The sequence below is a fragment of the Oryzias melastigma genome, linkage group LG4 (assembly GCF_002922805.2).
Source record: "Oryzias melastigma strain HK-1 linkage group LG4, ASM292280v2, whole genome shotgun sequence".
Taxonomy (NCBI): Eukaryota; Metazoa; Chordata; class Actinopteri; order Beloniformes; family Adrianichthyidae; genus Oryzias; species Oryzias melastigma.
In genome coordinates this window covers 3684390-3696130 of record NC_050515.1, presented here as the reverse complement: position 1 = coordinate 3696130, position 11741 = coordinate 3684390, and the positions used below count along the sequence as shown (strand labels likewise).

The window sequence follows — 11741 nt, the reverse complement described above, 5'->3', positions numbered from 1 at the left end:
AAATTATACAGCAGAGATGGAGGGGGGAGGGGGGCAGGAGAGCAAACAGTGGCAAAGAAAGCAAAGAGGGGGTGGGGGGTGGGGTAGACAAGAAAGAAGCAAGGACTGAGCCTGGGGGGCACGGCACCAAGCAAGCAGACAGAGTCAGTCCACTGATGTCAGCGGGAGGTTCAGCTGCAGCCAATCAGGAACAAGAGTGAAGTGACTCTGACCCCAACCCCACCCCCCTCACCAAATCAACTTCTACCGCTAAGAAAGGAAGAAGTGGCGCTGCTCACCTCCTGCGGCTCCGCCCGCCAGCCCGGCGCTGGAGAACCCCCCGAGGGACGAGTGTCCGTTCACCAGCCGGGAAGCCCCGCCCACGGAGGACACGCCCGTCTGAGCCCCAAACAGGGACTGCAGGACGGACGCTCCCCCCAGCGGGAACTGGGACCCCAGGTACTGTCCCACAGAAGAGCCAGAGGTGGAGGACACACCCACAGAGCCGACGCCCACCTTCCCACTCAGGATCCCGCCCCCACTGCTGGCAGCAGCTGAGATGAAGAGGTTCTGACTGCTCTTCAGCTCCCACTCACGAGAGCTTTTCGCCTTCTGGAGGACCTGCCGTGGGTCCGACCCACTCGCCCCCTGGACCCCCCCAGGACCAAGGACACTCCCCCGGGGCACAGATTCCTGACTAAGGAAAGGGTTGGGGGTCACGTAGCCAGAAGACTCCCCGTCACTCCCCTTCCTCCCCGGCGGTTTGTGATCTGAGTCAGAGTCCGTGCTACGGCTGGACCCCCCCATTCCAAAAGGGGAGCCTCCCTGTCTCAGGTCGGAGTTGGGCTGCTTGGGATCGGAAATGGGGGAGAAGGTCGATTTCCATTTGCTGTTAGCGGACATGGACGAGGAGGAAGAGGCCTCACTGCTGTTCCCGCTGCTGCTGCTGGACTTCCTGCCTGGAGGGGGAAATCAAACAACCGAGTCACAGCTTTAGGAAATCACACAACTGAGTCACTGCTAAAGGAAATCAAACGACTGAGTCACAGCTAAAGGAAATCAAACGACTGAGTCACAGCTAAAGGAAATCAAACGACTGTGTCACAACTAAAGGAAATCAAACGACTAAGTCACAGCTTTAGGAAATCACACAACTGAGTCACAGCTTTAGGAAATCAAACGACTGAGTCACAACTAAAGGAAATCACACAACTGAGCCACAGCTAAAGGAAATCACACAACTGAGCCACAGCTAAAGGAAATCAAACGACTGAGTCACAGCTAAAGGAAATCAAACAACTGAGTCACAGCTTTAGGAAATCACACAACTGAGTCACTGCTAAAGGAAATCAAACGACTGAGTCACAACTAAAGGAAATCAAACAACTGAGTCACAGCTTTAGGAAATCACACAACTGAGTCACAGCTTTAGGAAATCAAACGACTAAGTCACAGCTAAAGGAAATCACACAACTGAGTCACAACTACAGGAAATCAAACGACTGAGTCACAGCTAAAGGAAATCAAACGACTGAGTTAAAACTAAAGGAAATCAAACGATGGAGTCACAGCTAAAGGAAATCACACGACTGAGTCACAGCTTTAGGAAATCACACAACTGAGTCACTGATAAAGGAAATCAAACAATTGAGTCACAGCTAAAGGAAATCAAACGACTGAGTCACAGCTAAAGGAAATCAAACGACTGAGTCACAGCTAAAGGAAATCAAACGACTGAGTCACAGCTAAAGGAAATCAAACGACTGAGTCACAGCTAAAGGAAATCAAACGACTGAGTCACAGCTAAAGGAAATCAAACAACTGAGTCACAGCTTTAGGAAATCACACAACTGAGTCACTGCTAAAGGAAATCAAACGACTGAGTCACAACTAAAGGAAATCAAACAACTGAGTCACAGCTTTAGGAAATCACACAACTGAGTCACTGCTAAAGGAAATCAAACGACTGAATCACAGCTAAAGGAAATCACACAACTGAGTCACAGCTAAAAGAAATCAAACGACTGAGTCACAGCTAAAGGAAATCAAACGACTGAGTCACAACTAAAGGAAATCACATAACTGAGTCACAGCTAAAGGAAATCAAACCACTGAGTTAAAACTAAAGGAAATCAAACAACTGAGTCACAGCTAAAGGAAATCAAACGACTGAGTCACAACAAAAGGAAATCACACAACTGAGTCACAGCTAAAGGAAATCAAACCACTGAGTTAAAACTAAAGGAAATCAAACGATGGAGTCCCAGCTAAAGGAAATCACACGACTGATTCTCAGCTAAAGGAAATCAAACGACTGAGTCACAGCTAAAGGAAATCAAACAACTGAGTCACAGCTTTAGGAAATCACACAACTGAGTCACTGCTAAAGGAAATCAAACGACTGAGTCACAACTAAAGGAAATCACATAACTGAGTCACAGCTAAAGGAAATCAAACCACTGAGTCAAAACTAAAGGAAATCAAACGACTGAGTCACAGCTAAAGGAAATCAAACGACTGAGTCACAACAAAAGGAAATCACACAACTGAGTCACAGCTAAAGGAAATCAAATCACTGAGTTAAAACTAAAGGAAATCAAACGATGGAGTCACAGCTAAAGGAAATCACACGACTGATTCTCAGCTAAAGGAAATCAAACGACTGAGTCAAAACTAATAGTGGAGCAGCTTAGTGTCATTTTTAGCCAGAATCGTTCAGTTGATGATACAAGCATGAAATCTGGTACAGTTATAGTCTCTGGGTCTAGTTACTGGAAAAAAGTGCTAGCCACACAAAAATCCAATTTGCCCTGAGTCATCACATTCTTACCTCGTTCCCCCTCCCCGGGTCTGCAGGGTCCATTCTCCAGAGAGATGGTGGCAATTTTTCTTTCAATTCTAGAGAAAACAAAATAAAGGTTGGACATCTTTGGTAAAAAGGTTCTGATGTTCTGAATGTCTGGGTCCTCGTCTACATCTGAGCTGCAGGAGGTCAAAGCAGAGTCAGAACCTGCAAACCTGCAGCAGAGAACTTCCTCTTTACCTGGAACTGGAGCTATCAGCCGGACACCCAGAATCCTCGTCATCAGAGCTGGGGGCTGTTGAGTAGCGGCCAGTGCCGTTCACTTCTAGGGGGGGCTCTCTCTTCAGGATGGGGGGCTGGTCGAGGTCGGGGCCATTGGGGCTGCAGCTGGATTGCTCTGGAGAGGAGATGGCGGAGATCTCCAGCGGCTGGTTGATGTTGTTGACCTGTAGATGATCAGCAGAGTCAGAAGTTGGAAATTTATGATGAATGGTTTCATAAAAAAAAACAGTCTTTGATCCATTTAAAGGCATTTCTGAATCAGTGGCTGAACGCTCAGGCCCCGCCCCCACTGTCAGAGTGAATGTGTTTAGTAGAAGCAGCGACTGACTGTAGAGCTGCAGACTGCAGAGGTCCAGACTGCAGAGGTCCAGACTAGAGAGCTCCAGACTGTAGAGCTGCAGACTGTAGAGCTGCAGACTAGAGAGATCCAGACTAGAGAGCTCCAGACTACAGAGGTCCAGACTAGAGAGCTCCAGACTGTAGAGCTGCAGACTACAGAGCTGCAGACTGTAGAGCTCCAGACTACAGAGCTGCAGACTACAGAGGTCCAGACTGTAACTGTGCAGGCGTCTCTACCAGTGGACCCCGCATCATGCTGTCAGACTGCAGCTCTGTCAGATCCCTCTTTCTTTAACATCTGTTCTGTCAGGTCGGCTTCAGCGCCTCACCATGGAGTTGATGTTGAGAGGAGATCCTGAGGAGTGGTTGCTGGAGCTGATCCCGGGGAACGACCTCCTCTTTGGGGAGCCCCCGGCAGCAGGCGCTACAGAGCTGCGCTTCCGCCTCCCCCGCCTGCGCCCCTCCTGAGAGGCAGAGCTGTGGGCGGAGTGTGATGATGACACGTGCGCGGGGATGTGTGCGTGCTGCGAGCAGGAGGGCTGGTGGTTGCCATGGTTACTGTAGTACCCCTGTTTGGATGCGCTCCCATTCTGATGGTGGAAGCGTGAACCTCCTGATGATGAGGAAGACGAAGAGGAAGAGGAGGAAGAGAAGAACATCCTCCTCCGCAGCTCGCTGTCCTGCGGCTCCGCGTCAGAGTCTCCTCCCGGCCGATCCGGTCCGTCTCCTGCAGGAACCCTCGAGGGTCCATCAGCATATTGCAGCACCCCCCCAGTGCTGAGAGGAGGACTGTTGGCGGGGCCTCCTCTGGCCAAAGGAGTGCTGCCGGTCAGAGGGGAGGATGAAGTAGCACCGTTGTAGTCTTCGGGGTGAGGACCTCCGTTCACCAGGCCCAAGTTGGAGGAGTAGCCTTGGATGGAGGGAAACAAAGAAGAGATTCACCATTAGAACCACTCTGGACCAGCTAGCACAGAAGCTCCTCCCACAGCCGGTTCTCACCGTTACTCTGGCCGCTGTAGGACACGGGGCTCGGAGTGCTCCTCTGAAATCAGAACCAGATGTTACATCGGACCCGCGGTTCAGGGAGAGCTTCTGGAGAAGACAGAACTCACCAGTCTCTCGGCCCGACTGGGCAGCACCACGCTGGCCAGCGGGATGCTGACGGGGAGTTTGCTGGGGTGCACCGTGCTAAGAGGGATGCTGATAGGAAGGCTGGTGATGCTGTCTCCCTGAACCGCCGGGCTCTTCTCTTTGACCTGCAAACACAGAACGTTTTAGACTCATTTAACCCCCCAGGACGAGAACACAGAGACTGGAATCTGAAGAGACACATGGGAGGCGTTTCCCATCATGCATTACCCTCTCGAAGCTCCGTGGGTTGCTCTGAGTATCAGCCATGCTGGGAGAGGGGCAGTTCTGTTTGGCTCCGAGAGGGGAGTTCACCCCCCCCTGATCCCTGCAGAGAAAGACGTGGATGAAGGAACAGCTACGCCCCCCCCATCATTAGCACCCCAACCAAAGAGTCACAGGAACCTGTGAGTGCTCAGCCCTGGACCTCTCAGGTGAGCGGAGGGGTCCTGGTTCAGGTGCCTCCGCAAGGCGATCTTGGCGGGGGAGAAGCGGGTGTAGTCGGGCAGGCTGTGGGAAGCGGCTTGCTGCCGCTGTCGACCATCAGGGGGGGCCGGTAGCACCTCGTGGTCCGGAGAGATGGGAAGGTAGCGGGAAAGCTCGCCCTTGGAGTTAGCACGGTCAAAGACCGGAGAGCCAGTGCCGTTCACCGACAGCTCTGGGCCGACGCCATTGAGCGCCGAGGTCGAGGACACACCCATCTTGAAGGAGTCCATGTCGGCGGCAGCACGGGGGTCCAGGCTCTTCCTGTACGGAGAGCCCTCATGGGGGCTGTAGGACTTCAGCTGCAGCAGCTCCTGCTGCCGCTGGCTCTTCTCAAGCTCCACTATGCTGATCTGTAGATACACACAAGGGGGTGCCGTTACACTGGAACCAGAACCTGGACCCACACCAGAATCCTTCAGACAGCAAGATGGAGAACCGATCAGATGATCTGCACGTCATGCAGAACACAGTGAGGATGTGCAAAGCCTGACAGCCCCAGAACCCGTCCAGAACCTTCAGGCCAACAGAACCTCTCATAGATATAATAGAACAGCATCATCTCAAAGAGGGATTCCTCAGGGTTCCTACCAATAGTGGAGCAGCTAACTCAAAAAATCTTTCATTTTATGATACAAGCATGAAATTTGGCTGAAGTACTTATAAGACACCAAATTTTAAGAAAAAAGTGCTAGCCACTTTAAATTCCAAAATGGCGGCCATTTTCCAAGATGGCCACCAAAAGTTGTTGGTGTAATGAGTTACATTGAAAAAATATGAGTACTTCATCAGGTAAAATGAGGTTTTTATTGCTAAACATCACAGGGATATTAACTGGCATTTTTTAGGCAGAAAGAGCTCGTCCTCACTGCCACCCTGGCATTAGCAGTCCATTTCGGGGCAAAAAACCATTGAAAACATCATCAAGTAAACTATTTTTATGATATTCTGCCAACTTTACTGCCATGGTGGCCATCTTGAAAAAAATGGCGGCCATATTGGATTTTTGTGTGGCTAGCACTTTTTTCCAGTAACTAGACCCACAGACTATAACTGTACCAAATTTCATGCTTGTATCATCAACTGAACGATTCTGGCTAAAAATGACACTAAGCTGCTCCACTACAATGACTGTAAAAATACTGGACTTATCGAGCCATGAGGTCCCCCATTGGAAATGCGTTACTTCCACTTCTCATGAAAGTAGGCCACCGCTTTCACCGTCACTTCCTGAAACGACTATCGTCATATTGCAAACGTCTGCAACCCATCTTCAGCGATTGGTCTGAGTCGCTGTGAGTCATAGCTGAGTCATGGAATCTACAGGAAGTACTGTCACCAATCAGGAGTGAGTTTATTGTGAGTCCCCGCCTCTTTCCACGCCTCGACCACGAGACCGCAGATGTAAACAGCTTCTACTGTAATAACACCGGAGAATCGTACAAGTCATTGTTGAAGCCTTTGAGGGAGAACCATTCCAACGTTTGATTCTGTCAGCGGTCCTTTGGGATTTACTTATATTTATTCATTTTAGTCGAGATAAAAGGAGCATTTGGGTGACGCCGCTGCAGTGAAAAGGAAAGGTGTACAAGACTGTGGTGAGACCAGCCATGTTGTTTGGACTAGAAACAGTGGGACTGAAGAAAAGACAGGAAGCAGAGCTGGAGGTAGCAGAGATGAAGATGCTGAGGTTCTCTTTGGGAGTGACCAGGATGGATAGGATCAGGAATGAATACATCAGAGGGACAGCACATGTTAGAGGTTTTGGAGATAAAGTCAGAGAGGCCAGACTGAGATGGTTTGGACATGTTCAGAGGAGAGACAGTGAATATATTGGTAGAAGGATGCTGAGTCTAGAGCTGCAGGAAAGAGGTCTAGAGGAAGACCAAAGAGGAGGTTTATGGATGCAGTGAATGAAGACATGAAGGTGGCTGGTGTTAGAGTGGAGGATGCTGAAGACAGGCTTAGATGGAGGAAACTGATTCGCTGTGGCGACCCCTGAAGGGAAAAGCCCAAAGGAAAAGAAGAAGATGATTTCGGCTGCATTGCAGCAGCACTAGCTGGAGCTCATAACTGATTTCATGCTGATTGTTGAATTCACTTGAACAAGAAATGTAATGATTTTTTTTTTCGAACATTTTATTGATAATATTCCAATTCAAAGGTATACATATAAGTCAATAGAACAAAGCCAAGGGGTTGGCAGAGTTTAGCAGCGACCCCTGAAGGGAAAAGCCCAAAGGAAAAGAAGAAGTTTATTATGATTGTGTTTAAGCTAAAAAAGATAAATGGGGATATATTTTCCCCCAAAATATGTGTTCTTCTATATAATGTTAGTTATTAGAGAGGATTTTTACCAATTATCGCAGTACCATGATATTATCGATATCCTGAGCCATGTGTCGCGTATCGCATCATTTTGTGAGGTACCCAGTGATTCCCAGCCCTAACAGACAGCAGTCAGTCCACTACAACCTGAGGAGGAGGAGAGTACCTGCAGCTCCAGGCAGTGCTTCTGCTTCTCAGAGATCTGCCGGCGGAGCGCCTGCTTCTCCTTCAGCAGGCTGTCCAGACACAGAGAGCCCCAGTCCAGCTTCAGCTCCTCACAGCGAGACTTCAGCTGAAAAACAGCAGCAGAGCAGTCAGCCTGACCGCCCTCGTCTTCACAGACCAACCAGCAGCAGAGTCAAGGGCTGGCCGCGGCTGCACCGCTGCTGCGTGGCTACAGTCCTGGTCTCTGACTGCACTCTCCAGCTCACGGCTGGGAAGAACTGCTCATTCATTAAGACACACCCACATCACCTGGACCAGACACACACAGGAAGTCCCCTGACCCCTTTCACAATAAAAACGTGCTGTCCGTCTCCCGGCGGTCCCGGCTCTCACCAGCAGCAGGCTGTGGTCCCTCAGCAGCACCATGTCCCTCTCCAGCTGCTTGGTTTGCTCTTTCAGCTGCCGGTTGTGGGCTGAGATCTCCTTCTGAGCCTGAAGAAGGTCCTCCACGGTCAGAGCTTTCACGCCGAGCTGCTCATGCAAACACACGGTTCAGTCAGAAGACACACAGGCTCAGCCGTGAAGGCGGGACGTCAGAACACACCTCATCCAGCTTGGTCTGAAACAGACTCTTGATCCGGTCCTTGTGAGACTGGCAGACCAGGTGAAGCTGCTCCGCCTGGCCCGACAGGTCCCGGTGTTTCTGCTGCAGAACGACACGAGAGGAAGACGCTAGAGCCGACGCCGACAGAGCGGCCAGGAGTTTGCTGCTGCGGGCCGGCACTAGCTCACCTTCTCCTGCTCCAGGAGCGTCTGCAGGCTGGAGCGGTACTGAGGAGTCTTCATGTAAGTCAGGAACTGCAGGTACTGGACTTTGATGTTATCTGACAGGTGAGGGCAAAAGGAAGAGAGTCAGACTGTCCTCGCTGTGACATGGAGCCAACGGGAACAGCAGATTAGCTGGACGTCTAACTGATGGAGGCTGAAGACTTCCTGGAGGAACAGGCTTAACCTTTGACCCTCACCTGGTAAACATTTGCATCAGTCAGGTAAATGGCGAGCGGCGTTCACTCGCTACAACATAGGGCTGGGCGATATGGGAATTTTCATATTGCGATATCGTTTTTTTCATTTTGTGTGATAACGATATTAAAAACGATATCAATCAAATAATCAAACTAATCTTTATTGCAAAGAGCTTTAGGACTTCAGATTTTTACACCTTAACCTTGTCCCCCCCCCATTAAATCTTAGTTAGTTCAAATTAAACTTTCATTATTTTTTGTATTAACTGTAGTATTGAAACTAACTGTGAGGAACATTTAAATATTTCTAATAAATATTGTACATATACATAATGTACACAATAGTTAAACCATAACGGTGGTATGTTTTCAATAGGCTGTACAGAATTTCTGATTTATTTTAATCTGACTGCAGCACATACAAGTTCCTTTCAAATTAAAATTAAGTCTTAAAAACATTGTTCTAAAGCAGCAAATATATTGCAGTTATTTTTATATTATTTTCTAATTTCTTCTGAACATAAACTATAGGTACTGCTGTGCAGCAGAAGATAATAAAATGTAAACTTAAAATAAACAGTTCTGATAATAGATTTAATCATCATTTCACTCAGTCATCTGACATGTGTACATGTTGGAGGATTGATCAAACACATAAGATCTCTTCATTTAGTGTCATGTCAGGAGTCGTTAAAAACAAGTTTATTTTACTATTATTAGATCACCTCATTAAGAAATGAGCATAAACGGCACAAATGTAACTAACAAATTCATTATTGCTACACAATAAAACAACAAATTATTCTAATTCGAAGCTCTATACAAAAGCTTTTGGTTAATATTTTAACAAAACCCTCAAACTCATCTAAACTCCACAGCCACAATCGAGTCCCCGCCCCCCTGCGCGCGGCTGTTACGAGCACGCTAGTCTGTCCTTCTCTCCTCTTTCAGCCCCGCCTGACACGTAACGCGCGGCAATAGACAGACTGTCTCCTTTTTTTCCTTTTTTCATGGAGGTTCTCCTCTAAATCAGGTTTTAAACTCCTGATTTTAAAGCGTGTCTTCTCTCCCTCACACTCTGTGGATCTGTCGGTAACAAACAGCTGCGGAAGAATAATCCAGTCGGACCGAACCATTTTCAATTTAGAGGAGGGGGGTCCGGTGACGACGTTTCCAAAACAAAATATATAAACATCATTACCTTGACATTAAAAATAAAAGTATTTGCGATTACATATTGGTTATTGGTTTACTGAAATAATGTTTTCTGTTGTGTCCTTTTGTCTTCATTCGGGGCCTCCGTGCCCCCCCCTCTCAGTCTGGGCTCCTAGAATCAGCCGCTCCGTAAGAAGAAGAGGAAGCGCGGCTCTTCCGGGGGTTTCTCCCGTGTTAATTTAAAACGAAAGTTTATCGTAATAGTCTCATTTCATTATCGAAAAAAAGTAATATCGCAATAACGATATTTATCGTTTTATCGCCCAGCCCTACTACAACACAGTTCACTTTTCAGAATTTCACTGATTTCTGCAGGTTTTCTCAAAACCGTTTTTTACAGCCCACTGAGTTCTGTGTCCTGATTGGCTGTTGACCTTGTCAATCAACCTGCTCCAGATCCACATCAGTCTCTGTTGGCGATCAGAACATTCTAGAATCCTGGACGTCTTTGTCCCTGAAGGTCTGAACTTTGAGAGGAAGGTGTGAAGACACATGCTTCTTCAAGTTCAATGAAGACTCTTTAAGACCTGCAGGAACAGAGGAGTCTTCCAGCCGTAAACATGGAGGGACCTCTGGTCACATGCAAGACGGCGCCAGAAAAACTCTCTAGCTGGAAGAGGAAATGTCCTAAACTTTAGGAAACCTTTTCAAAAATAATCTTTTAAAAACTTTTCACAACTTTCAGCTTTAAAATGTGAATAATCTGTAACTGTCTAACAGTTAAGTATGAAGATGAGCTTCAAATGGACAGAGAGCGCTCATCGTCTGATTTCTTTCAAGTCAATAATAACAAGTGTTGACATTTGTAACTACACTGTTTACCTCTGGAGAAAAAGACGCAGAAATGCTCTTTTTTCTGTGTGACGGAGAATGTCACAGAGAGGTTGAACGTGTAAAACGGGGGTTCCGGTCGGGGACTTCAATGATTTCAGGAGCTAATGATGTTTTTTTAGAGGCCAGCTCCGGCACATTCGATAACTTCTAGAAGGAGGAGCGTCTGCTTACCCAGCAGCTGCTGCAGGCCGGGGGGGGCTGCACTCAGCAGCAGTTGGCTGGGCGTATAGTGCTGGATCTTGGGAGGTAGCTGGTAGAAGGGGCTGTGGGGGGGCCGGTAGGGATCTAAACACACAGAAGAACTGGCAGTCACTGTCCCGCTCCAGCACAGATCTGAATCGGACCTGGGGGGGGGGCTCTGACCCTGAGCTGGGGCTGCAGACAGCGTCTTGGCGTGCAGCAGATCCAAGGCGCTCTGGTTCTTCTTGCTCTTCTCGACAGCAGGCGGGGCTTTCTTGGGGCGACCGCGTTTCTTGTTGTTCAGCTTGCGACCTTTGGATAAGAGGCGGGCTCTTCTGGGCTTGGGGGGGGGCTTGACCACCGTAAGTAAGCTTGGCCGCTCCTCCTCCCCACAAGAGTCCTGCTGCAGACCAAACAGAGACTCATGCAGGAGCAGACAGGAAGTGATGTCATGGCGGTGGAGTGTGCTACCTTGCTCTGCTCCTTGGATTTGGTGGGGGTGGTGCTATTGCTTTTACTGTCCTTGGTGTCCTTCTGCTGACGCCGTCTAGCTGCCTCCTGCTCCTCCTTACAGAGACAGACACGTTCAGCCAAAACACAGGAAACTGAAGACCAGAACCAGAACCAGCACTTACCCTGAGTTTAGGATTTTTGAGACTAGCAAAATAGTTTTCAAGCTGAAAGAAGAAGCAGACGAGTGGGTCAGTTCATGGACAAAAAACTAAAAACAAAGCAGACGGAATGATGGACAGAAAGACAGAAAACAAACAGAATAACAGCCAAAATCAGGTGCGTTTTGCCACACTAACCAAAGAGCGGTTGATCATCAGTAAAGTCAGACTCTGAATAATAACAATCAGACACTGAAGGAATGAATCATCATCATCTGGTAAACAGATGATTTCCAGGAGGAGGAGGAGGAGGAAGAGGAAGAGGAAGAGGAGGAGGAGGAGGAAGGGGAGGATGGGGAGGAAGTGGAG

The 11741-nt window shown here is 48.4% G+C and overlaps 1 protein-coding gene across 2 annotated transcripts in view; it reads right to left on the bottom strand.

The window, feature by feature from the left end:
* Positions 1–278: 278 nt before the first annotated feature.
* dot1l (DOT1-like histone H3K79 methyltransferase) overlaps positions 279–11741 on the bottom strand; it is a gene marked incomplete at its 3' end in the record, with an annotated part of 24538 nt that continues 13075 nt past the window's right edge. The window contains 17 exon segments of one of the 2 annotated variants that reach the window (XM_024259184.2): positions 279–938; positions 2810–2877; positions 3023–3228; positions 3733–3880; positions 3971–4313; positions 4403–4445; positions 4516–4659; positions 4763–4859; positions 4937–5367; positions 7509–7634; positions 7901–8038; positions 8112–8213; positions 8300–8391; positions 10753–10866; positions 10945–11164; positions 11233–11328; positions 11397–11438. In XM_024259184.2, the coding sequence (XP_024114952.1) occupies positions 279–938; positions 2810–2877; positions 3023–3228; positions 3733–3880; positions 3971–4313; positions 4403–4445; positions 4516–4659; positions 4763–4859; positions 4937–5367; positions 7509–7634; positions 7901–8038; positions 8112–8213; positions 8300–8391; positions 10753–10866; positions 10945–11164; positions 11233–11328; positions 11397–11438 (3070 nt within the window). 2 annotated transcript variants of the gene reach the window in all.